Source organism: Callionymus lyra, chromosome 2, assembly GCF_982586985.1.
Source record: "Callionymus lyra chromosome 2, fCalLyr1.hap1.1, whole genome shotgun sequence".
NCBI classification, from domain to species: domain Eukaryota; kingdom Metazoa; phylum Chordata; class Actinopteri; order Syngnathiformes; family Callionymidae; genus Callionymus; species Callionymus lyra.
This window is the reverse complement of record NC_141819.1, coordinates 22,288,108-22,315,795: the sequence shown is the minus strand read 5'-3', so window position 1 is coordinate 22,315,795 and position 27,688 is coordinate 22,288,108. Positions and strand designations below refer to the sequence as shown.

Here is a 27,688-nt window from a genome sequence, read left to right as displayed (position 1 = left end):
TAAATATAAAGATAGGAAGAAAAATAATTCACAAGAGTTTAATTTTATATCTAGATATTTTCCATGTTTTCCTTGATAATAACCATTTAAGTTCTTAAATCAATAACATTGAACTGATTAAAACAGTGTTTTTAGGCATTCTATGTTTTCTTCTCGTCTGTTACTACTATATGTATAACCATGGTTTGAAGAAAACATACTTGCTGTAATCACTGTTTACATGAATATATATATCAACTCTCCTAGTTTTCAAAATCCAATTTTAAGTTCACCGCGAAGTGCAACCAAGCAGTAGGTGAATAAATGAAGATGAATGGCAGCAGAGGAGTCGGCCCTGCTTTGAGAAGAGAATGATCATGTGCTGGTACAGGGTCGACGCTCGGAGGGCGATCAAGCTTTTACTAGCCGTCGACTCTCGTCAAGAGAACGTGTTCTTTTCCTCATTTACTCCTAAACAGGATCGATGACGTTGTCAAGAAAACTGAGGGTTTATTAAGAAATGTATTAGAAATATTTATTATATGAATGTATTCAAAATAGACTCGAAGGTATATTTTAAAATACATGCATTAATGATCCCAAACTCTAACTGTATTGTTTCATTCTGCACTATTACCGTGTTCTATTCCTTCACAAATATCCAAGCGGCTGATTAAACATGGATCAAATACAGCAAAGATGAGGATGAGAAAAAAGCGATGAAAGCAGAGTCGCATCAACATCTTCAAGGTCGAGCGTGATAAAAGCTAAATTCCGGAAAGCGAAGCGTCTTCCGTCTGCATCTCTTCACGTCTATACTTAGCCGACGAGCGGAGAACCTTGGCGACTTGTTGCGCAACATTAAGTCATACACAACAGGCTCTGCTGCCCACGTGCTCCGCACCCTTCGGCAGAGTGTTCGTTCTCGGACAACTCCGAGGATGGCTGATGCCGGGTTTCCATGGCAACCCCCCTGAACCGAACACCCCCATCTGTCATGGCTGCCAGCCAGAGCTACTGTGTGTAAATGTGCTTCTGTGTCCGCGGCTCATCCCATTACTCCTGCGGCGCTTACGTCTCCGCCGGAGTGCCGGCGGGGCGAGTCCTGCTCGTGAAGGGCAGGGAGGGTTTCGGACTCACAACCGAACACCTTCAGGGCGCCACGATGAGTGCGTTTCTTATCCGAGGATCAGCTAATAAAACAGTGGGATTAAAAAGAACGATGAAGAGAAGAGTCTGGAGTCGTGCACTCTCTGCGTGTCCACAGGGCAGACTCAGTCCCTCGCTGTCGTCTCGACTGGAAAATCAATTGTTTCCCTTTTTTTCCCTCTGCCCCACTACTCTTTCACTGCCCTTTAATGGCATGGATGTCTACTTGCTCCCGCAAGGGCAGTCCCTCATCTTCACGTGCACGGCTGGGGGGCACGAGATAGCGGACTTAGAGAATGGAGCTTCATACCAATTATGATATGATTAAGACTTTGACTTTGACTTTTGAGTCCAGGGAGCTAAGCTGCCCTCTGGTTGAAAAAAACAGTTGGGCGCCATGTTGTCGGTTTGTGTAGAGCTTCTTTCAAACACCTCATCGTCCAAACGAAGATATCTGCACTTTCCATTATTTTAATTCCATTTTAGTAATTGAAAAGAAATAAAACCAGTCTAGCACTGAGACCAACACATAGCTTACGTACATAATCAAACAACTTCCATTGTATAAAATTGTTGTTGTCTCAATGTCAACAACAAAGCTTGCCTTGACAATAGGGGAGAGAGTTTTAGTCTTAAAGTGAGGCCCGGAGGTCACATGCTAACCTTTTTATCCATCATGTGGTGAAAGAATAATGGTTTAGAAATCCCTCATCCCTCATGATTAGTAACCAACACTTTGTATTATTCATTTCAACAAATAAAACCAGAAGATTTTTTGTTTTGTTTTAGAATGTTTCCTTTTTTAAATTAATTTGTTCTCTGTTGGCTTTTATTACATTTATATTCTATTATATATGTAATAAAATAACAACCGTTGACTATTTAGCCTATTTATGAAATGTCATGGCATAAAGACATCTTCATATCTGATAGTGCAGGTAAAAGATTTCTTTTTCCGTGATATGTCCGCCCTTATTGATCTCTGGAGAGCCATTTTCAAACCTTCACCTTTATTTCCTCCCACTCAGCAGCACAGATTTGGATTAACCAGCAGACGACGCAGCATTTCCGCCTCTCACTTTCACAACATCTCACCTCCTCACATGGCAGGATCATGCATCTCACGTGTTGCCGCCGGGAGCGAAGGCGAGCAGACAGATCCACACAGGTGAGATCTCTGGCACACTGAAGCCTGCATGGCATCGACAACCTCAGGTTTAGAAGAGTTTAAACGTGTTGAGAGTCCAGGGCTATAATTAGCTCCACTGCAGATCCATGAATAATGGACCAGTGCAGAGGAAGATGCAGCACTTTGTTCCTATGCTTGACTTGCTGGAAATGATGCACACGTCACATTCATGTCAAACACAAGCGTCAGAGCCAGAAGCGCTGAAGGTGTGAGAAAGTTTTCACCTCAAATTCAAACACATCTCTCACTTCAACATACATTCATTGACCTTTAGATCCAATCTCTCAGTTTTTACTGAGATAAATGTATAGAATTCAATATCAAACTTCTTATGTTGATCCTTCACTCTTCAGTCATGTTGACTTTAGTGTTTACAGTAAGACTTGACCCACTGTTGGGGTGTTGTGTTTGTGTTGGGGTGGTGTGTGTTTCTGTGTTGGGGTGGTGTGTTTGTGTTGGGGCTGGTGTGTGTTTCTGTGTTGGGGTGGTGTGTTTGTGTTGGGGTGGTGTGTGTTTCTGTGCTTGGGTGTTGTGTTTGTGTTGGGGTGGTGTGTGTTTCTGTGTTGGTGTGGTGTGTGTGTTGGGGGTGTTGTGTGTGTGTTGGGGCTGGTGTGTTTGTGTTGGGGTGGTGTGTTTGTGTTGGGATGGTGTGTGTGTTTCTGTGTTGGCGTGGCATTTGTGTTTCTGTGTTGGTGTAGTGTCTGTGTTGGGGTGTTGTGTGTGTTTCTGTGTTGGTGTAGTGTGTGTTGGTGTTGTGCGTGTGTTTCTGTGTTGGGGTGGTGCCTGTGTTTCTGTGTTTGGTTGGTGTATTTGTGTTTCCGTGTTGGGGTGGTGTATTTGTGTTTCTGTGTTGGGGTGGTGTATTTGTGTTTCTGTGTTGGGGTAGTGTGTGGATGTTTCTGTGTTGGGGTGGTGTGTTTGTTTCTGTCTTGGCGTGGCGTCTGTGTTGGTGTAGTGTCTGTGTTGGGGTGTTGTCTGTGCTTCTGTGTTGCGTGGTGTGCGTGTGTTTCTGTGTTGGGGTGGTGCCTGCGTTTATGTGTTGGGGTGTTGTGTGTGCTTCTGTGTTGCGTGGTGTGTGTGTGTTTCTGTGTTGGGGTGGTGCCAGCGTTTCTGTGTTGGGGTGTTGTGTGTGCTTCTGTGTTGCGTGGTGTGTGTGTGTGTTCATGTGTTGGGGTGGTGCCTGCGTTTCTGTGTTGGGGTGGCTTATTTGTGTTTTTGTGTTTATGTGGTGTATTTGTGTTTCTGTGTTGGGGTAGTGTGTGTGTTTTTCTGTGATGAGGTGGTGTGTGTTTGTGTTGAGATTGTGTGTGTTTGTGTTGAGGTAGTGTGTAAAACAATAGTCATGAAGATAGCAGCACATGAACAACAATACTTGCTCCACAGCAGTATCTGGTCGATAGTTTAAGCTGTGATTTAAATGCATGTGTACTCTAAAGTGACTCTGGGGTCAAGACGACCCTGGAGCATGAATACCAGCAGGTTGTTGCTCTGGTGGCATCTGGAGACCGAGACGAGCGACGGAGGGATCAATAAGAGGAGGAGACAGAAGGACACACATCTCACCTCTACACCTCAGAGTCAGCGGGAGACGCAGCAGAACCGGAAATGCAACAAAGCCCGAGTCTCGAGGGGAAACTCCACAGATGGTGAAGTTGCCAGTCATTACCAGGACACAGCAGGGGGTCGGAGGTCAACACTATGTTTTTACACTCCGGCTTCAACAGCACTCGGCGCTGCCAGCTGGGTCAGGTGCGTTTTCATTTGCCGGACCAACATTAAAAAATGGGATAATCGGCCGATCATTAGTGAGAGGAGACGGTTATTGATCCGCCAGAATTCTGTTCATTAAAGACGATCAATAATCAATCAAAGAAGCATCTGTTTTCATCAGCTGACAGGAACTGTCTTCTATTGAGCTCAATAGTTACAGTCAAATGAAATAACTAGCTGCAATTGTGTACTAGGGTCTACATATAACTCAGTTTAAACAAGTACATCATTATGAATTAATATTTACAAACTCTAAATTCTCTTTACAACAGTTAGAGGTGAAAAGCACAAGCGCGCCATTAAGGCTTTAATATAAAAGGGTGTAAAATGCTGAGTCTGCGGTAAAAGAGCAGGATTAGCTCATAACACAACGATGAGCTGCTGAATGAAGCCGACGACCTTTAGGTGGAAGATGAATGGCAGGTGAGAGGAAATGAGGTCGGGTCGATGGTGGGTGAAGAAGAGAGCAATAGATGCAAAAGAAGGGAGAGAGAGGAGCAGCAACCGCCATTGGTCAGTGAGTGTGAGAAGGTGCTGTTGCTGGGGGGGAGCTTGTGTTTGTGGGTTAAATGTGAGGAGGAGACCTGGTGCGGCACTTAAGAAGAAGCTTTTATCTTAAGTGACATTGGAAGGACAGAGTTTATTTACATATAGAGCAGAGAATCTCTTTTCGAGAGGACGGACAAATGTGACGTGTACAAGTAGGGGTTTCATCAGAATACACTGTAAAAGTGGGGTTAACTTGAGGTCTGACAGAAGAGCTAATCCTCCATCCACGCAGAACTGATCCTTCCAGAGAGGCTTAAACTTTCGACACAATTACGTCCTCCATCAGCAGGCGGCTGTAATGAGCCCGACTGAATCTAATGCCTGCATTATTAGTAACGACAACTCTGACTCCTCAGATCTGCCGCCGGCTCATTTAGAATTAAACCAGAAGATACTTCACTGCACAATGCGACTGTACCGGGGCTCCACAAACCATGTGCACGTCACCAAAACAAACTGTACCACAAGATGGTCCCCAATACACTTTTTATTTATTATTATTTTTAATTGTTTAGAGGTGAATTTTAAGAAAACTTGGCCTGAAAGAAGCTTCTGAACATATCAAGAGTGACAGGATAATTGTACGTCTGAGTAGATTTGATATTTTCTTTCAAAATAAAACACATTTTAGACAATAATAATCAATACAACAGTAATTATATACATTTATTTTTCTGTGTGGTCAAGTAGCTAATGCCTCAGATAACGGTGGTCACTCATCACTGATCTGTATTTTATGAGTCAAACTCAAGGCCCAGGAACAAAAACAATTGTCCAGGTCATTGTATGTGATCTGCTGGAACACTGTGTCAAAATATAAGTAGATTAATGTTCCCGTTGGTGACCTATAGAAATGCCTGTATAATTGTTGACATTGTTTCACTCTGCTTTTAGTTTATCACTGAGTTACTTTGGAACCAAAACAATATCAGAATCATACTTCCTGTAAGAGATTTAAACTGTTTTTTTTAACTTTAATATTTGTCACTTGTTGGACGCACCAAAACACAATTCAGGAGCTACAGAGTTTGTGTAACAAGTACACAACAGAAACACCATCTACAGTATGTTCAGTATACACCCTCAGAGCCACTGGTTTGATGTACAACACCAAGCATTCATATGTAATGTTTTCCATTAATAATACAATTTGTATTAAATGTTTCAACAACATATTAAAAATTAAGGTTTTCCCTTTTCTTATAAAACCTATTTTTTATATATAAGTCATATATTTAACCCTCACATTTCCTCTTAAATTCCAATTCAACATTTCATCGTTGTTTGTGACAAAATATCTACATGTTTTGTATCATTATGAGAAAACAGAATTGTTTTGTTTTAAACACCGGAACAGATGCTCTCACTCTCTCTCTCAATCATCTTGTAGTTTAATCCCACTGTAGAAATGTTATATAACTTCAAAACGGCACGACAGTCGACAAATGATATCACAAAAAAAGGGCCATTGTTATGTGGGCCAGTAGGATGTGCTGCTCGTCTCACTGCTTCACCAGAGGTTGCTGCTGCCGTGAGTCTTTGGTGTTTACCAACTCAGCTGAAACGCTACCGTCGGTGTCAGAGGTGCTGAATGGATACAAGAAAAAACTGGCAAATGTACACATCTCACTGACCTACATTTCCACAGCAGCCCACAGAGTCGCAGCCAAACGGCGACCTCAGTCGCACAATAGCCAGCACACAATGTCGACGTGCACACCCTGATACAAGTGCTTACATTAGAACTGGTCGCACTAAAGAGCAGTCACGATGACCTGGATCTTTGACAGCGTTCAGGGGGGAGTTTGTTGGATAAGAGCTTTGTGTGGCTGCCTGTGACATGTTTCTGTTGTTCCGTCTCTGAAGGACACACACATGTACATAGACATATTCGTGTTTCCTTTTGTGTTTCAAGTGTAATCATAGATCCAACTGGTCAGTATGTTTTGACCCGTACTTTTTTTTTTCTCCATCCACTGCCCTGCAGTCTGCACCACTATTCCAGCCAATGCAGTTATTAATGGATCCTACCAGGCAAACATAGAGCCAGTGGTCGCCATGGCAACTGCATCCGCAGCGCCCCAGAAAGGAGAGAGAGAGAGAGAGAGAGAGAGACAGGGAGGATGAGGAGGAATGTGAGGTGAAAAACAATAGAGGGGAGGAGGGGTGATGGATGGAGATGGAGGAAATGAGAGAAGGAGGAGAAGACGTTTATCAGTCTGAAATATTTGATTCAGCAGAACGGACGACCTTGGCAAGCGGACGGTGGTTTTGTCTCGCCGGGAGAACAATGGACGAGACACGATACAGTGATCACCGAGACAATATGTTCAATTTCGCAAGTCACACACACACACACATAAAAAAATACAGCAAATAGACATAACAAAATTGTGCATCAATATTACACAATGAACAACATTATGTTGGTTAAAAGCGCTATATAAATACAAATTACTTGCTTACTTACTTGCAATCTTAATACGTTTTTTCCTATTGAACAGAAAATCTAATGAGTCAACATGGCCGACTGTAATCTCTTCCATCTCTTCTATTATGTGTCATTCTTCTCAATAATGAGGCTTCCTTCACTACCTGGTTGTCACACGATCTGCCTAAAGTCTTGGAGGCAGAAGGTCTGACGGATCAATGAACGACTGTTTACTGCCTACTACTGCTGACTCATGCTGATGCAGGATGGACGGACGGAGCAGAGTGAGGTGACGGAGGTCAGGGAGGCATGAATGGACACGAGCATCTGTCACACGGATCTGGAGAGTTAATAGTGTGGAGGGGAGGGAGATCAGAGCCCGCACAATCTAAAGCTTCTGGAAACCTAAGCAGCAGATAATGATGTGAAAGTGTGGATTTTAAGTGTTTAAGTAAATATCTATTACAACTTCTGAGGCTTTGAAAAGGTATTTAAAAAAACAACTGTTGTTGTCCTACTAAATGTAAGTGCTAACATAGGAGAGACAACACAAGCATCTTAAAATATAATATATAATAGACTGACCAAAGGAAAGTGGAGCTAATGACTACATAAAGACGAAGTGTAGGAAAATATGAATGATATTTAAAACGGTCTCTTGGATAATCTCACCTCAATGAGAGAAGTCAGCAGGTCGTGGTTAACTGAATCAACAATGACACACACAAATGAACCTCAGGGTCATAGTGACTGGAGCTAAAAGCCAAAGTTGGTTTCCACGGAAACAACGCCAGATGCTTTTTCTGACAAGACCGAACGGCCACAGCAGTTACACAACAGACAAACATCCGATTATCACAGCCAGTGATTTCCGTGAAAACACACTTGATGCAGGGAACACACTCATCGGTCGGCTGATGGACGAAGACGACGTCTTTTTCTCGAGTTCTTGTCTTGATTAACAAGACTGAAGCAGTCAATGAGTGCCTGCAGGTGGCGATGAATGAATCAAGGCAGGTATTTTCGGCCGAGTTGAGAAACACATTAATAAGTCGCTAACCGAAAGTGCTTCATATACATATGGAAAAAACCTACGCAGGCTTGACATGCATACATGAATACATATTAGGTAGTAAATGAAAAAACATTTGATTGTGCTTTCATTGATAAACACTCAAGGTACACATTGTACATTTGAGATTAGGTGAGCAGATGCGTCAAAAAGATTTCTTTTTAGATTTTTTATGACATAACATCAACCAGAAAAATCATATGCTTGGTTAAAGAGCTTTTGGTGTTTTATTGTAGTATTATTACTTGTGATAATGATAACAATTTAGGCTATTTTAGATCAATAAAAACATTCAGGCACCGAATGTAGAAAGTTTAGATTAACCAAAAATAATATTATTACCTGCAGTTCAGCTCATACATGTCCACAGTTATCTCTAGTTTGTCCCTTACATGTTCATGTATTCCACATAATGTGTAAAGCTACACAAAAATAACTGTGTTTAGTGCATTCCAAGTTCAACAGAGAGAAAAACAATGTTGAATTTGAGCATCGATTAGTAAAAATCTATGAAAAGTGAATTAATATTAACTTGATGTACTGAGAAGTTTTCATGACTGTATGACAGGAAGTCCTCCAGCTGATCCATGTGTTGTCAATGTAGACAACAGTCTAACTTCATATCAGTGAAAGAATGTCGACACATTGGTGACATCTGTGAATGTAAAAGCCTGTTCTCATTCCCAGAAGAGAGCAAGTTCAGAGAACAAGAGACTAATGGTGAATACAGACTGTACTGCATCTTTAAAGCTCGTCCAAATGCTTATGAAATCCACCGTCACACCACAAATGAGTCAAACACCAACATGTTGTGCAAGGCAATAATAAAGTATTGCTCATGAAGCAGAATACAAGACACTGATTTGTGTTTCCTGACACAGGTCACTCATCCGCCCACTGACTCACACATAACGAAATCAATACGACAACTCTCTTCCTGTGACAACACATTTCATCCCTAAAGTCACAAAAGTCGATTTAATGTTGTCAGACTTTATAATATCGCAAACTGGTTTAATCCAAATCAATCTTCAATTGCTAGTCCCGACAATCTAACTATCAGATCTCACTATGACAATTTTAATAAAGAAAAAAACAAGGTAAAACAAAAGCATGATGCGAGACTAGAGCAGTTGAGACGTACATCTCCCTCATGAAGAGATACAGATGTTTGCTGCTCTGCAGGTGCCAGCGAGAGCTGCAGTGCTGGATGCATGAGAGAGACATCGAAAGAAAGAAAGATAAAAATAGACCGGAGCAGCAGCAAAGCCCTAAATATTTGATCACCTCCTTTCCAGAGTGGAAGACGAGGGCGGGGGGGAGACAGTTGAGGGAGGATTGAGGTACAAATGAAAAAAATAAAAAAGATTTAAAAATAGGATGTGCTAGACTGGGGAGGTTGGAGCGTTTCCCCCCTCGTACACCGGACCTGCTCAAAGCTCAAGAGGAAATGTACGAACAATTGTTGAGTTTCTTCTCATCGGTGAGCGTTTGAAACGATCTGTCGCGACAGGAAGTTCCACTCACAGCCACAGTGAGGTGTTTTTTTCTCCTGGACGAGCTCTTGTTTGAGGGACAGGTGAAGGTTGAGGTCACACACAAACAGACATACAGTCGTGCAATTACATACAAACAGAAGCGACTACAGCAGCAGAATGAATCAACCATGAATCTTTAAACAAAGCCTGTGGTGTAAAGACCTTTGGTGACATTTAGAAAGAGACGTTCAAGTCTATTTTTAGTTTTCTACTCACTTCTTGAAGTGGCTGAGCATCGTTCCCACCAGCTCCCCTATGCGACTCTCGTTGGGGGGCTTCATCCCCTGCAGACAGACCACCAGATCCCGGCTGTCTTTGGTGTGGAAGACCACCAGCTGGTCTTTCCCCGGAGACACGCTGAGTCCTGACACCTGAAAGGAAAGTCCATCATTACACACCAGACAGACAGCACATCCATGACTGAACCACCACCGTCATCTTTCTATTCTCAATTAGAAAAATGATAAATTGTTTTACTCAGACAAAATTAAGTCAATAAGAATTATATATATATGTTCACTAAATTGAAAAGCAAACTATCCATGAGTAATTGAAACAACAATCACCATCACAGACCAGCGTCAAAGAAGAAGAATTATCGATCAACATCAAACGTTTTCTTTCTTCACAGCGTCGACAGATTGTTTTGAGGAGAACAACAGGAGTAACCCCGATATGTGTTCACACACTGCTGAGGGGTTCAATCTCACGTCTTATTATCTCACAGTTTCCATCTCTTCCAACCTCCTTTTAAATCCCAGACCGTTCCTTTCATCTCCTGAAGCAGGAGGTGGAGGACGCCTCTGAGCGTCAATCGACTTCATCATCTCCATTATCATTTATCATCTCCTTGGAGGACCAGACCAAACACCTCCAAACGCTTCGTATATATCAGACACACACCATGAGCCTGGAGCTCCGTTGCTCCGTGTGTGTGTGCATGTGTGTGTGTGTGTGTGTGTGTGTATGTGTGTGTGTAAGCTGGTGTGCACTGGAATCTCCAGTTAATTACTATCATTGAAATACATTTCCATTTATATTAGAGGATTAATTGATCGGAACAGCTTCAATTTCCTAATTAGTTTGTTAATGAGTCGCAACCGTTTATTCATCGTCAGAGTTGACTTCTTGAGTCACGCTGAAGAATGTTTATGAGTAAATCACTGGAACCATTTGAGTGACAGAGGATGAGCAGAAACGTTGACTTGCTTCAAAGAATTGATGGTGATTTGTATTTCAGTTATTTATCTGTACTTATCTAATGAAGTCTGGATCAGTGTCTTTTTTCCGGAGAGGAATTTTGAAACATCTTGGTCGACAAACTTGGATCAAAGCAGTTTTTACAGACTAAAACTAACGCATGTAACTTTTAAACTTGTGGTTAAAAACATGACAAAATTAAGTTTGAGTCCTTAAGGAAAACGTTTTGAAAAAAATGGCTCAGATTCCACCTGCAGAAGATCTCAGGTGAACATTGTCTCAGGAGGAACCGGTGTGAGCAGAGACCTGAATGACACCAGACATCAGCTGATCTACCCTGCTGCTCCGTATCCTTGACAACACAGTCTCATGGGGGTGTTGGCATGACAACAGCAGGAGGAGAGAAGTGTACTTCATCGAGGAAGAAGAAGCAATATGGAGAAGATGAGTCAGAGAAAATGAGCAGATGTTTTAAACCACCTTCATATTAGTAAGAATGAAGTGGTTTAAAAACTCTCGCTGCTGCAGGGAAGCGTTTTAATTGGTGTGTAAATCAGCAGACAGTGACCGTACACCAGTGATGACCCGCAGAGACAGCACTGGCTCATGAAGAATAATCAGAACTGGATTGCTTAACCTCTGCACTTCTGTTGTTCCTTTCGTCTAACTAAGTTAAGGATTATTGCAGAGTGAAAAAGTAGGTTGGGAGGACAATACAAGTGTTAAACAATACATAAACAGAAGTAGAAAAACGACATTAAAACTGTCATAAACCTGAGAAACACTTTATTACCAAATTAAGTGAATTATTAAAGGGCACCTAATGTGCTGATTTAAGTTTGTCTTAAATTGATCTAGGACCTCTATTATACTCATCAGTATGTTTCTTTTTGCACAAAACTCTCATTTAATAAAGATATTTACATTAGAAAATATACTTAAAATGCGCTGTTTTGGCTTGCTCTGATTGGTCACAAAAACACGAGTTGCATTCAAGGACTCACGTGAATTTCTATCTCACCCCTAAAACTCCTGTTTTGTACATCAAAAACGAATAATAAAAATAAGGTTTGCTGCTTAATGTACACATTACAAAAACACCTAAAGGCAGAAGTAACTCTCACCATGTGTACATAAATATTTATTTTGTTTCACGATTAACATGTAGGTACTTAACTCATTTAGGGCTTCTAGGGGAGGAGTTTTCACCGGAGTGACATCAGAATGTTTAATTTAAACCGTAATCTCGTTTGGCGAGATTTCAGACAGAAGAAAACTTTATTAAGTAATAACTTCAAAACGGAGCAACGTCATGATGAATGACCCACTGCATTTTGAAGAGGACGACTTCAACATTTACAACATGTGAATAAGTCAGGAGAGTTGGGTTTTCACTTGAGGTGCCCTTTAATTTAAAGACATCTTAGACTGTAATAATAGAAGGATTCTTATTGAACCACATGTAGTGTTTTGCATTCTTATCTCTTATTTAAACACAGCCAGAGATACAATGTTTATTAAAAAAATGTTTTGTTTTGAAAGGTTGAGAAAGTCTCACGTTGTACAGTGGGATGCTCTTCATAGGCTTGAACTGCTTCATCGGGTCGATCTTGTAAAGGTGTCGGTCGGTGATAAGCACAACTCGGTCCTCAGTTTTGTGGAAACGGTTGATCTGCAACAAGAAAAATGGATATTAAGCAAGACGTTCAGCAGGTGAGATTGTGGAACCATCTTCTCCTACAGTGGCTGTATAAAAAAGAGAGGATGTCATACCTCGGCCACAGAACCAACTTCACATGTTTTTGTAAGTCACAGCATTCAGAAAAATTATTAAACAACTTCCATTGTTCAAGAATGCTCGAGTTTAATGGCAAAAGATAGACTCCTGGTCTGGGAATACAGTAGAAGTGCAGAGTCGTAACCCAAGTAACGTGGCATTGAATGTCTATAAGAACAACTACAGTATAGTCAAATAAGAGTTGACCAAAGTGTTTTTTGTAATTGTTTTCTGGGAAAGGACATGCTGAGCAACAGCGATGAGAAGCTGTATGATATGATACACTTTTCAAAGCATTCCTAAATACAAACAGACAACCTCATAAAAAGAAAAACATTTGGACATTTCGTGGATGAAATTGTACTGGACGTGGTCTACCTTCCGGACGTTGCAAGAGAAGAGGATCCTCATGAACTTATCCTTCCTCTGCAGGTCACTGCAGACCAGAGTGAACAGTGAGCCGGCTTCTGGATTATCTCGCTTCTGAAACAATCATAACATTGATACGATTACTAACAATCTCAACATCTCAACAGCTTTAACTCCACACACTCACCAGGTAGCTCCCTTCCCAGGACCTGAGGAGCCCCATGTCTGCCCTGTGGCCCTTCAGCGCCTCCATGCAGGCAACTTTGGCCCTCACCTGCAGGGTCTCTTCAGGAGTCAGGGTTTTGATCAGCGTCCAGGCCCACCACCTGCAGGGGCAGGAACGAGACAAAGGAAAAGTGCTTGGATCAACTGAGAGAAACAGAGACGTATTTCACTGTTTGCATAAGGACCAAAGATTTAAACATCAAATAATAAAAAAGCTTTTTACTTTTGTGTCAGTAGTTTAGGTTAAAGTAAATATTCATGACTTTTGACAACAATCCTGCTTCCTTGAGAGAAACAACGGCCCCTGAAGAAGATGCTCACCCAGGCTCTTAATGTAACCATCACTGCCAGAGAAAGTGGTTTGCTTCTAAAAACGGAGTCAAAAAGTGATGTGATGAAAGGAAATGATGCTTGTCTGAAGACAGAAGGAAAATCGATGCATGTTCGGAGCCAGAGGCGGCAGGAAAAAGGTGAGTGCCGCTTCAAACGGGCACAGCTGCTGCTAAAACTTCACTGCAGGCCATGTTGTCTGCAGAGACGAGGTCAGAAAGACCAGCTTGTTTTTCTGCCAACAATATTTCTTTCTTTGTCTCTTTCTTTTGTGTGCTAGTGAAACGTGAAATTTTCAAATAATACCAAATAACCAGCAGGTACTGAATGTGTACATTTCAATTCTAATACCTTAAAAGTATTGCCATTTATCTGAGAAAAAGAATATTAATATGTTGGAAAATGTGTATATGGATGCAGGTATAGAGTCTAAACTGGGTTCAAATGTACATAATGATGGGTATAATTACCTCAAAATGTATTTTATATTATTCCCTTTTCATTCACTGTATATGTTATTAGAAGAAAATACATTTAAGTCATAAAAAAAGTGTAAACTGAAAATGTAAGTATAAGCACTTTCAAGAAATAATGCAAGTTCTATAGAAAAAACAACTACTAACCCATTATAATAAATACAATTCTTAATATCCGTCCAATACTGTTCTACATGATACTTATTATTTATTATATTTATTGTGTAGTTTCACTCTCAACGGGCGACATTAATTCAATCAAAGACAAGCATGTCAATCCACATACTTTCCCAGGTGTGCCTTCATTACTACCAATTTATTAAAACAAAACGACCATGAAACCACCATTTAGGTTTTTTATGATTTAAAAACTAGATTCACTATATTCTAGAACTTAAAAAAATAATTTGTCCTCAGGGGGTCAATAAAGTATCCATCCATCCATCCATCAAACCATCCATCTATCCATCTATCCATCTATCCATCTATCCATCTATCCATCTATCCATGTACTAGGGTTCATTGGGTGGTTGATTGACAGGTTGTCACTCAATCATAGGCCATGTATAGAACAAAACCACTCCAAATTCAATTGACTTGAGGCATGAGGTGAAGATACAACAAGTCAAACCTGCAACCGTTGGTGCTGTGAGGCTGAAGCACTACTCACATCTAGATAGGTTGTGTATTCATCAATAATACCTTCTACCTGAGCACTGGCTTCAGTACCTGTTGTAGATGTTCCTGAGCGCCTCCTCAAACTTGCGGAGCACTTTGGGGGGTGTCGGCCACTTAACGTGGCGGCCGTAGTCCTTCATGGTCCTGACATTTCTGAACCGGTGGTTGACCTCTCGGACGTAGGACTTGACCTTGTAGCGACGGTACGCTCGCAGGATGACGAGGGCGGCGCGCATCCTCCGATACCTGATCCTGGCTAGAGTTCCTCGCCACACCTGAGGGAGGCAAGAAGCTCATGAAGGAAAGCTGTCTCGGACACGTTGAATTTGAGGAGCTCATATCACAGAGCAACAAATAAAGTCAAAGAAAACCTTAGATTTGATTATTTAAAAGCATATTCTAAACTATCTTCCATTTTCAACCTTTTGAAGTTCTGTGTGAAAGTTAAAAATATCACTACGACATAGAATGTTCAATAGCAGCTGTTCTCTGTGACAACCATCCCTTTAAACATGAGCATATTTCTCGCTCATTTGTTCCCACGAAAAGACAAAACAGGAGCTGATTGGTTATCAAGAGGCTCTTGCGTGAATAATTGATCCTCCAGGGATCCATACCGCTCACTTACAGCCATATGTTGCCGTGTACCGCTGTACTTGTGTCGCTTCTATCAATCATTTCTCCGCTTATTCCCAAACATTGTTGAACACGGCGTGGAGGGGAGTGCGACAGACCCTCCCTCAGCAATCACAGAGATCATGAATATTTCATCCTGTGGGGGCGGCTGACGGCAAAGATTTTCCACATTTGCATAAGAAAACGAGGGAAGAAGCACTTTTCACCTGACGAGGACGGAGAGATCATAAGCGCGGGAGCATCACAGCAGGGATGAAAATATATGTATCGTCATCGTGTTCCTGGCCCAATTATTTACGAGCGTTATTATACGTGGACCGCCAAATGGTCGTCTTGGATTCAAAGTAGATTATGTTGTTCGTTATTTTTATCATTGTTATCATGTTTGTGTCCTTTAAAGATATCAGCGTTTAACCCTTGTGTTAACTCTGGGTCAAGATGACCCCACGGTCAAAATAATAATATGTTTCAGGTATACCTTGTGTTTATTTGTTCTCGGGCCTTCGGGTCACCTTGACCCAGAGACAACGAAAGAGGTGAGATAAGGAACGATGCTTATGGATGTCGACATAAAACAAGAGACTTTAAATAAGAGTAAAAGTGATGTTGGAGGAATTTGATGGTAGTTTTTGGTGAAGTAGGACAAACAGATAATTTAGATAAATTGAACCTCCGAGGATGAAAAGACAATAATCAGACTCATACTTCCTGTTACAGACAGTTTGGTAAACACACAATTTTGTTTAGCCCGCAATCTCCGACTGTTAAAATATTTGTCTACTTTTAGAATTTATGAGTTTGACAACCGTGGCTTAGAAGTAAACAATAAATTATAATTAGAGTTTTTACTGATGGACACAAGTATAAATAAATCATTTTGTATTTCTTTAAATTGTTAGTATTTTGAAAATAGTTTTTGTAACACTACAGAGATGTTGCACATGATAAACAGTGGTTGTTCGTGATGACTCGTCCTCGTCCAGATCAACAACTGTCCCCCCAGGAGAGACACAAATACACGACTGCGAGCAGGTGAAACACAGAGCAACACGGCAACATCTCGTAAGGGTGTGAGACAGGTGGCATCTGGACAACCTTGCTGCGAATTAACGTCTTCAGCTCCTCGGACTGAGCCGCTGTGTGGAGAGCGGACGACGCTCGGGGGGATTGCGGATAAATCAAGACGGTAACGACGCCCCAGACAAGCCAACCCCGATACTTGTGGACAATAAACACATCTGATGGTGCTTTTAGAGAGTCTGCCATCATGGCGTCTGCCCTCACTGCACTGCTGGGGATTTACTGGCTCATAAAAGCCACATTAGGGTTTTTGTCTTTACCAGGCACAGCAGATTGTAGAGATTTGTTTTCAAATACACACAATGGAGGAAACACGTCTCGAGCTGACTAAGCTCATCAGGAAACAATACGCATGGATGAGAAGAAAATACATCATGAAACAACCGACTAGTCTCTCTTCATCAACACCAGCTACACACACGAGGTACTCAAGGTTCCCTGATGGACAGGATATGTCGAGAGGTCTCAACGGTGCCATGACCTGATTCTCCTACACAACCATATATAATATATAACGCCTCGTTCAAGCAGCAATATCTAACATTTAGATGTTATATATACATATATTATGTAGTAAAAGTGTATTTTCATATTTTATTCCATTCAGATAATTATGTTGTCATATCTATTGTTATAAGTAGTTTAATATTGTGTACTTGTATGGATAACTGTGAACTGTTTTTAGAATAGAATAGAAAATGTTTATTCATCCCCAGAGGGGAACCACACTTTTACAACAGCACAGTTGAAAAAAATTATGTGCAAGGAAAAAATAAATAATAAAAGAGATAATAAAAAAATAATAATAATAAAATAAAATAAAATAAAATAAAATAAAACGATCTTAAAGATATACAAATTATTTACAATATTGGAAATTTAACACTATTAACAAAATAAAATTAAAATAAAATAAAATAAAATAAAATAAAATAAAATAAAATAAAATAAAATAAAATAAAATAAGATAAAATAAAAACACTGCTTCCTACCCCCTTTTTTAACTGCGTGTTAGGATTTTTATTTTGTAGTTCTTTCTTTTCCAAGTACATATAATTACATTTTTTAAATATATTTCTGAATTAAATAATTTACAGATAAGGGCTGTGGGAGCCAAAAGTGTAAATGTGTGGCCAAGGGTATCCTTTAGAAAATGTGCTCAGTCAAAGTGGAGTAAAGAAACCAATGATGTTAATGAAAATGACTGTTGTGCAATAAAAAGTGAGAGCCACATGTCGCACCAGGTTAATTGTAGTGTGAGCAAATTTGAGAACACAGACACACACACTGGATGAACTTAGACTGTGACACGAGGACACGGATTGTTTCGGCTGCCATTGACACACTCCAGTGCCACCGCATGAGTTTCCAGCTCCGCTGGGGATATTGAGCTGGTTTTCCACTGACATGCTCGATACAGGGGCGGGCAGTGGGAGGCGGGGGTCAAATGTGTGTGACACTCACGGGCCCCTTGGACAGTTTGTCCCTTTGAGACACTACGGCCAGAACCACTGTCATAAATCTATTAACCAGACAATCTGGATCAGAATCTACTGATGGTTCCTCGCACACGGTTCAGGACCAGAAGAGAGAAATCCTTCCAGGCTGTTGCTCCTAAGCTTTGGAACGATCTTCCTCTCTTTCTGTGTTTGATGATCTACTGACTCCTTCAAGAAACATCTTAAGACATTTTTATTTGTGCAGACATTTCCTTGATTTTCTGGAACTCCTGTTGTGTTCTCAGTGTTATCTTGACCTTTAAAGTATATATTTTATTGAATAATGTTTTGATTGTTTAAGCGCTTTGTGATCCTGGTCTGGAAAAGCGCTATAAAAATAAAATGTACTTACTTACTTACTTACAATTAAAATGTTACGTTGAAACCTGGAATTAATTAAATAAATATCTTGAATGTTTATGTTTAAGATAAATATTACAAAGAAAACAAAAAGTTTAAAAGAACAATGACATGTTATAAATGGATTTTAAGATAAACTGTGCAGATTATTATTATTTTAAATATATATATATTTTTTAAAGAGTTATATTTTGAGGGATTGTTCAAATCAAACTAATTTCAGAATTAAACATATGACTTTGATCAAATGAGATGATGTGCTGAGAACAGGCAGATTTTGCCACAGTAATCTTGACGAGGCGTTGAAAGTAGGATAATACTCGACATCGGCTTCACCAGAGAGGAAGCTTGGATGGGGTTTAAGGGTCTCCCTCATTCCTCTGACAAGCGCAGACAGTAGCAGCGACTTGGATGGCTGAGCTTGAATTTATGAAACATTTATTCTATCAAAGAACGAAGAGGAGGGGAGGAATGGAGGGGGGGGGGTCTCCATGTTTAATTTATGACATCTGTATTTATGTTGGATGAGGAAGGGTTTTTTTATTAGTCTGTCTTTAAGTGGAAGCATTTTCTCACAAAACAGATGATACAAAGTCACACTTGGTTACATTTTAGCTCCTCTGTGAAGACAGGAATAGAAAAGTAGGAGGTTTGAAGACGGGGCAGGATTAAGTGCAGCCCACCACCGCCACCATCGCTGCCACCCCCTCCTCAATCTGCTCCTGCGGCGACATGGTAATTCAAGAGATAAAATGAGGAGGAGACGAAGAAAAGAAGCACAATGCTCTTTTAATTTGCTGCAGGGACGGCGACAAGAGGCTCCGCTGTCGCGTGTGAAGATCCCGTGACTGTGTTTTTCGGGTGTGAATGGGCAATTAATTCGGCAAATATGCTCCAGGTCGGAGAATTAGGACTCGAAAGGTTTGGCGCATTTAAATATAAATGGATAAAAAAAAATGTAATTGTGTTCATCATTGTAAGGTGCTGGAAGGAGAAACTCCAGCTTGTCTATTAGTACATTAAGCTTTTTTCTACTGATGATAACCTTATATTTTATTTTTAACAGATTGACATTTAAACTTAAAAAAATAAACTTCCAAGTTTAGTCAGTACCATGGTCTAAAAATATATAAACTAAGAAAATTGTATTTAACTTTGATTAGGACTCAGAGAGCTGAGAAAGTTAATATTAAACATTTTTATTAAAGTGGTTAACAAAAAAATATATGACTTTATATTGTGAAAATGGGGGCATGTACACTTGCCCTTAAAAATACTCAAAATGTTTTTTTCCCAGGACATGATACAAAAGATGTTTGAACGAACCAACGACAACTGCCAGACCAGTAACACCGTCTCACATTTATTCCTGTTAATATTTAATATCTTGTATTTTTATTGTATTACCTTGTTTTATTTCATATTTGCTATTTTGTTTCATTATATCCAAACACTTGTACAAGATTGGATTTATTTATATATTGTATTTATATAAACTGTGAAAGCAGTGTTTTAAAATATAACTTAGATAATCATGTTACTTCAACATATAAATAAAGTCAAGTAAAGGTTATTTGTAAAGCACCTTCCTAGACCAGGGTCACAAAGCGCTTTAACAATCAATAAATAAAGTGATTCTTGAACACAATTCATCAATAAATGGAGGATTATTGTGTTTTCTTGCGGGTGAGGGGGCAAATAACAAACGGTAAATACACAACAGATGCAGCAGAAGTGTGTGTGTGTGTGTGTGTGTGTAAGCAGGGCTGGCACGGCGGTCCTGAGTGGCAGAAGGCAGACGAGTGTGCCAGTGGCTGATAAGGGGATTTTTGGGGATCAGACTCCGGCTGGGATTCTTGTTTGAGTAACAGCATGATGGATACTGGAGTCAATTTTGCTGTCACACCACTATTTGATGTCATGTGTCAGCGAGTGTTTGAGGAACGCTCAAGTGTGTGTGTGTGTGTGTGTGTGTGTCTTGACACTGATGGAAGATGAGACGTCGTCTGTTTGGGTGGAAACACCACAAATCCTCTGGGTCTTTCCCTCAATATCAAAGACTGATTATCCTGAAGATACAAGATAAGATGCTCCTCAGGGAGAAGAGGAATCATCAGCATGGTGTGCGTGTGCGAGTGGGATGTGCGCGCACACAAGGTTGCACGGATCAATACGAAGGTCAGACGATCAATACTTTACATCGTTAAATGGCCATGAGAAAAGATAAAGATTCACAGACGTACAAAAACGGCCGAATAAACAAAATCTTAGCGTGTCCTTCATTAATTAAGACTTTGTTCCCTCTGGTAATTAAAACATCCAATAATTACTGAATAATCCCCTTCAAAATATAAACGTATGAAGCAATGACGTGCTCGATCTAATCTGCCGTTTGAGCCGAGAGGTCGATCACAAGCGAAGACGTCACCAGACAACTAGTCACCAGTCAGTCACTCATCGGTTGAAGCGTCATAGTCTTACTCTGACAGAGTTTGCTCAGGGCTGACCATCCATCACTACTTCTATCACAGTCACATCTCTTCCAGTCGCTCACCGACTTGTCCTCGTCTGTACGGACGACATCGTCGCTCCATCGTGACCCGGTGAACTACAGTAGATTTCATTACATTTCAGTGTCGATTCAAGCATTGACAGTGTCAGGATTGACTTGTTCTTTGTTCCGAAAGGGGTTGGTCTTGTTTTGATTCAGATAATCTTCAGTCATCTCTGCTTACCAAAGTATAGTCTGCATTTCTGTCCTCATTTCAGAATAGTCTTAGTATGTTTTCTTATTATTTCTTGTTCTTGTTTCTTACTCAGGTCTTTGTCTTGAACCATATGATCTTTGTTCAATGTTACGTATCATAAAAAGCTCTTTGTCTCCCGATTCCTTGGGTGTCTACATGTTGTCCCCCCCAGCTCTCATATTCTAGGAACCTTTTGTTGCCACAGCCAGGTCGTTGTCTCACCTTCTGTAGGAAAAGCACGATCCTCCTGACCATATCTGCTCGCTGCTCCTCCAGACTGAAAAGAGTCCTCGGGGTTCGGATGAAGACTTTGGTTTTGCCGTAAGCCACGTCGTGATCGAACCCGCAGCCGTGCATCAGCCGGGTGACGGCGTCCTTGTCGGAGGGAAGGTCGTGATTCGGCCACGTGAACTCGGAGATCATCTTGTACCTGCAGGAAGGAGTTTGAAAAAAAAAAAAGAGAAAACATATTTATATGTGCACATTTGGTAACATCCAGAAAAGTCGTGAACATTAATTTAAAGTGAGATGATTTCTGCTCAGTAAACTAACTTTAAGCTGTAAATGAGTTTCAACCACAACCTTAAATGTCAATGACTCGCTATTCAAGAGACTTGTGAACTAATCTAGTGGTTGCCATGGCGACACATAACAGGACCGTTAATAGACCTGACACTTGGCATCAAAGTCAGCAGGTCTACTCAACTGAACTGTTGGAGAAACTGGAGTGTCCAGAAGGAACCCACTTGTGCACAGGAACACATTAACAACGTCACACAGTAAGGACCAGAATACACTAAAAAACCCACAGTTGTCCAAACTTTATTGTGAAGGAAAATTTCAATTAAATTCATTAGGAAATTACCACATGGATTTCCAATTCCTTTGAGAGAGCTGCAGCTCCTCTTCCTCCTCCTTTTTATTGTGTCTGCAGTGCAACAGGTTCAGGATCGCTACTGCCACCTGTTGTCCATTTAAGCTAATTAGAATTCAGCCGTAATTTGCTGGACATATGCTTTGCTCTAAGATACTGTTCCAGTTATCAGGCCTGGTTAAGGGGTACCCAGAGGAGACAGTGGGACTGAGGTGAATGAAAAAAGACCAGCAGGCGTAGGCGTGGTTACCTCTGGAGGAAGCGCGGATAAGTCTGTCTGTAGGCGAATCCCGCTCGCCGCACCCGGACGTTCTCCAGCAGACCCAGGTACTCCACCTGGTGGCGACAGCGTTCTTGCTCGAACAGCAGCGGCGACTTCACGTCGTTGGGTTTGATGCAGCGGACGTAGTACGGTTCCTGCGGTTGCCAACAGGGGGCGTTAAAAACAGTTTTATCCAATCTCACGTCATTTCAAACGTGAGCAATAAAAACCAAACATTTTCAAGTCTCTATAAAAGTCAAATCCCAAATATGATAACGGCCTTGAACTGACCTTGCAGGCCAAGTTCTCCACCAGGGAGATCATGGAGTTCTTGAAGAGGGTCGCAGCGGTCAGCGGGCGCTTGGTCACCTCAGTGATGCTCAGCTTGCCCTCGGGCCACATTCCCTTCAGCACTGGGTTGGAACTAAGTGAAAGAAAGATGTTTATTTATTTCTGAAGGTTCTCCTGGATGAAGATGTCAGCGTGTACCTGTTGTAGAGAAGCCTCTTGAAGTCCTGGAACAGAGTGTCTTTGTTCTTGTCTATGAAACCCACCACGGAGTACCTGTCGAGAGAGCGAGCGACATGTTGCTGACGAGATAACGCTCCAGAGTTCCCTCTCCGTCACGGGGAGAAACCTCTCGTCATGTCGACTGTCGCGACGTCGCGGATGAGCTCGGTTTCCTCGCGGCACATTTACGGGGATTAGTGGGTTTTGATCGAAGCGTTTGAGCGCCGACCAAGTGCTTTGGCGGATCAGAAAGTAACTCCGTCACTTAAAAGGGCCGTTAAAAAGTGTGTGTTGAGGAGACGACTGTGCTATTAAAGTGAATTAATATCAATAAATATTGACATTAGATATTTGTTTTAATTTTTTTTAAAGGCACAACAAAATAATATTTGACCAAAAGAGAAGATAAAAAAAGGGTACAGCAGGTTCATGAGTCATTTAACATCATCACGTGATACTTACACCACGTCTCCAGCGTAGTGTCGGATGCGGAAGTCTCTGTCAAACTCTAAACTCTTGTCCGTTGGAGAAAGCTGCAGACAAACAGGGGTGGATGTCAGGAAAAAACACTTCATGGAGTCGTTTGAAACATACATGCAATAAAAACTGAGCTCAGTTTGGTTTTTGCTTGGTTAAAAGAGAGCAACAACATTATGACCGCAAGGCTCAGCGTCTGACAGCAAGTGTTTCGAACTCAGTCGGCCGTGAGACAGGATCGGGGACGTCAAGTGGGGAGCAAGATCTGTCACTCCAGCCTCTGTCTGTTTTTATTATGTCGTAAAATAATTCACATTATTATTATAAACCATTGCATATTTCTTGACATCACAGTTTTAATAGGACAGACAACCTCTCTGGGCCTAAGGCTACTTTCATTCTCTCCTCAGACATGTTTATGAATCAGCAAACTCGACCATGTGGGTAAGATGTGGGTAAACAAAACAAAAAAAGCCTTAAAAAGGCTAGATTTAACTAAACAAAACGTCAATCATCAGTGGTCTTGATGTCTCCTTGATGCAAAATTATCCATTTGCTTTCATAACATTTCTGTCCATTTTAGTTTTTATATATATATATATATATATTTCAACGTCATGTTGTCAAGATACATTAAATAAACATCCATAGAAGGTAAATTAGCTAATTTGCTGCACTATATTTGGCCCCCGGGCTACGAGAATACTCTTTAAGTGGGACCATTCAGGTTAAACTGAAGCCCCAGAAAGCAAAAATGGAATTACTGACGCCGTAGCGACATCAGACTCTCTGGAGCAGAAATCGCCGCCAACACTGTCGACACGAATAAAGTCTCCCGGCGAGCTGGAAGGAGATAAAGCGAGGCATTAAAGAACGAGCGAGACAGTGATGAATGAAGCCGGAGAGCGGGGGCAGAAGAAGAGGAAGATGATGATATGGGAGCTTAAGAGGAGAAGTGGAACGTTGCTGGGATGAGAAGAGACGGCGAGAGAGACGGAGAGAGTGTGCGACGGACGAGGAGAAATAAAGGAAAGGAACGAGGAGTGTGTGCACATGAAGGTGAATCGATCGCAGCGATGTGCATCCGTTTGCAGGAGAATGTGATTAGCATACGCAAGAGTGAAAGGTCAGAGAGAGGAGATAAAGGAGGAGGATAATGAGGAGGGAAGGACACAAGAGAAAACAGAGCAGTCGGACTAAGATGCACAAACTTGGCTAAACCAATGAAAAAAGCTTATGGTCTTAGTTTTTTCTGCATCGGATCAATTGGTTGAAGCAACACAAGATGTTCTTAACTACACACCTGACACCAAAGTGTTTTACAACAGTGGGTCACTGTTTTATTTGAAGAACTGAATAAACCTTCTAGAGCTAGCAGGAAGATAAAACCCAACATATGTCCTTTTGTTTCCAAAAACCAAGAAAGGTTTGTTATATATCACAATGGTGCCACAGAGGAGCCACGACAATTCAGCGACACTGGCACAAGAAGAGCCATAAAAAAACATTTTAAATGGTTTGTTTTGCTACTAAAGTCATTGTCAGTCCCTGATTTACAGCAGACTCAGAACCTTTACTACAAGCATGAGGATTCACAACTGTAGCAAATTATACCGGTAAAGTAGTTTCAACAAAATCAAATGCATCTTAAAATGTTGTCAGGATGAATTTGTAAACACTCAATTATATAACGTCTTCTTCTTTGTGACTCAACAGATCAGAACCATCACTGGTCTTCATCCCACGAATCCGTCGACACAGACAGACCCAGAAATCTCCCTAATCCTTGAGAGAAATGCGTCACGAGTGGGTGTAATCACACCAAACTGTCACACAACTTCTCTTGAATGAATCAGTCGTTTGACTCTCGTCCAAATCACACAAGACTGAGAGAAATCCCTCAGTGAAAGGCTTCAAGCGCTTCCAGAATTAGTCTCTCAAGGAGACAAATATTACAGTTTCCAAGAGAAACATAAAGGAAGTTAATGCTATAAAATGAAGGTATTTAAAAAAAATGTTGGCTCCATTTAACACAAGGTTTGTGGGCTGTATAAGGTCTGCCAGATCATCCTAAATTGACCACACGTTCAACCACCAACATGTTCATTAAGCCACAAGTACAGTTAAGCATCATGGCATCGATCATATAATAATAATACATTTAAAACAGGAACGTTGTGAAAACAAATAAAACTAAAGACACCTCAATGAAACGACTACCGTCATCAGGAATGAACAGTAAGATACATTTTCTAGGACATTGCATACAAAATATTTGAAACAAATGTTTATTTAAACCAAAGGTTCTCCATTATATGCACTAAACCACATGAGCAAAGCGTCCCACCCGAGCTGGTGCACTAAAAAAAAACTGCTGTGTCGGCTGATCGCGGCAGTAAAAACTGCAGTGAATATGGCTGCAGCTTCAGGCGAACATGACTGCGAAGCCGGAAAGTGTCGAGGTCAGCAAACCCACCCTGAACAATTAGCAAACAGCAGCGCTGCATTTGCATGTCTGATGAACACCAGCGTCAACATCGAGTCACACGACGCCTTTATTGTTGCGACGCTGATGACGGAACATTTAGGGAAGTGGGTCAAAGAGGTGGGAGATAACAGCGGTTACTTATTGTAACAGGTCCAGGCTGTTGCAGGGACAGGAAGTGACATCGAGTGAAGTCAACCTTTGAGGTGTCATGACACTGTAAATTGAGGAATATTACGGTCTCGGATTTTCTGTGCGTCTTTATCAATCAATGCGTCGACATTGTTCTTTTTCCTTCCATAACATCTCTTGTTGCATCATCGTGATGAAGGATGTTCGTGTGTCTATTTCTTTATTATGTAATTTTCCACGTGTGCACTCATGGCTACAGGAACATGCTGCACAGACACGGAGTAGCAAGTTAATGATGATGTTTACGAGTCCAGCCGGACGTACAAAAGAAAGAAGTGTCTGTGTTATTGTTCAAAGGGTTGCACAAGCTATATTCTCACCATCAAAACAATCGCACACACATTAAAGTGCTCCACAGAGAGACGCATGATTAAAAAACTTTAGAAAAATGCTTTATGTTTCTCCTCTCTTATCATTGACTTTGGGTAGTGACCGGAGAACGCCAATACAAGCGGCCAATATATATGTACGGATGAGTATCATGCATCGTATTTTCAGACATAAGATGAATTAAGCAAAACTGATTGGTGACCTTGAGTTTTAAATCTTTTAATAAACACCATAATATTATGGTGACACACAATGTACATAACGTGTTACTCTGCTGGGCTCCTGAATAATACTACAGAGCATCGCAGTGCAGCTTCGTATTAATTTATTTTTATTCTGACAGATTTTTATGCACCGTGTACCACAAAAATCGTTTTTTAAGTTCTGTGAAAACAACCAGAATCGATAGATAAGGAACACCAGTTTGTAAGGCGACTTTAGATTTTGAGAAATATGTATTGTATAGCATGATCTGGAGATTATAATTAATTCTTTTGTGTCTTCACTATTGCAACAGTTTCATGTCTAAACAAGGAGCTGTCTCACCTGCAGTTAATACAAAACTCTGCAGCGAGAATTCTGACCTGCTCTAGTAGAAGAACTCACATTTCTCTGATCCTTAAATCTCTTCAATGGCTGCCAGTTTCTTTCAAAAACTTTAAAATTCTGGTTCTTACTTTCAGATCTATTCATGGTCAGACTCCTCCTTACATCAGTGATCTGATCCAGCCTTACACCCCAGCTCAGGTTCTGAGGTCAGTGGATCAGAATCTACTGATGCTTCGGGACCAGAGGAGAGAAATCCTTCCAGGCTGTTGCTCCTAAGCTTTGAAACAATCTTCCTCTCGCTCTGCATTTAATGGAGTCTACTGACTGTCATGTTTTATGCTCATCCTGTTTTATTTTGAGAGTGTTTTTCCATTTTTATGTTTCCTGTGCTTTCTTTTGACAGACACTGGGGGGCACACGGCTGTGGATGATTGAGCGGCGGGTTCTTTCCATTGATAAGGAGGGTCTCTACCCGGAAGAACTCGCCAGAATATTGCGTCTCCAGACGAGTTGAGACCCCGATCTCTAGCCGTGCCCTGCCTCCGTCCCGAGTCCCTGTTTTGTTTTTGTTCTCTTTTCCTATAATGGACCCTTTTTTGACCCTGGTCTAGAAAAGTGCTCTACAAATATTACTTTCTTACTTACTTTGTTGCACTTAATGTGACACTGATTGACACAGTCATGGAACCTACTTATCTTACATTTGGATAAATGTGCTCTGCCTTGTCCAAACTACAGCACACAAAGAAAGCAGTATCTGCTGCCACATGCTCACCAATCTATTCTGAACACACACTCTGGACATCTGTGCCAGTAAAAGTCTATCGCAGAGAAGAGAGAAAGAAAATCCTCCAGTTATATTTGGCTCAAATGCATCTCTGGCGCTCCCTGTGCTCTCTGTGTCTCTGATGGTGAAGTGTACTTATTGAAGGTCGTTCTGAATAAAAGCATCATG

The 27,688-nt window shown here is 41.1% G+C and overlaps 1 protein-coding gene across 1 annotated transcript in view; it reads right to left on the bottom strand.

Moving 5' to 3' along the window:
- Positions 1-27,688, bottom strand: part of myo1d (myosin 1D) — a 51,644-nt gene that overhangs the window by 3,617 nt on the left and 20,339 nt on the right. Inside the window, exons 12-21 of the mRNA XM_087784122.1 lie at positions 23,163-23,233; positions 22,680-22,754; positions 22,482-22,614; positions 22,179-22,345; positions 21,277-21,484; positions 14,784-15,007; positions 13,211-13,349; positions 13,033-13,137; positions 12,436-12,549; positions 9,894-10,048 (exon numbers count right to left, since the gene is read on the bottom strand). Of these exons, the coding sequence (XP_087640248.1) occupies positions 9,894-10,048; positions 12,436-12,549; positions 13,033-13,137; positions 13,211-13,349; positions 14,784-15,007; positions 21,277-21,484; positions 22,179-22,345; positions 22,482-22,614; positions 22,680-22,754; positions 23,163-23,233 (1,391 nt within the window). The remainder of the gene's footprint in view (positions 1-9,893; positions 10,049-12,435; positions 12,550-13,032; positions 13,138-13,210; positions 13,350-14,783; positions 15,008-21,276; positions 21,485-22,178; positions 22,346-22,481; positions 22,615-22,679; positions 22,755-23,162; positions 23,234-27,688) is intronic.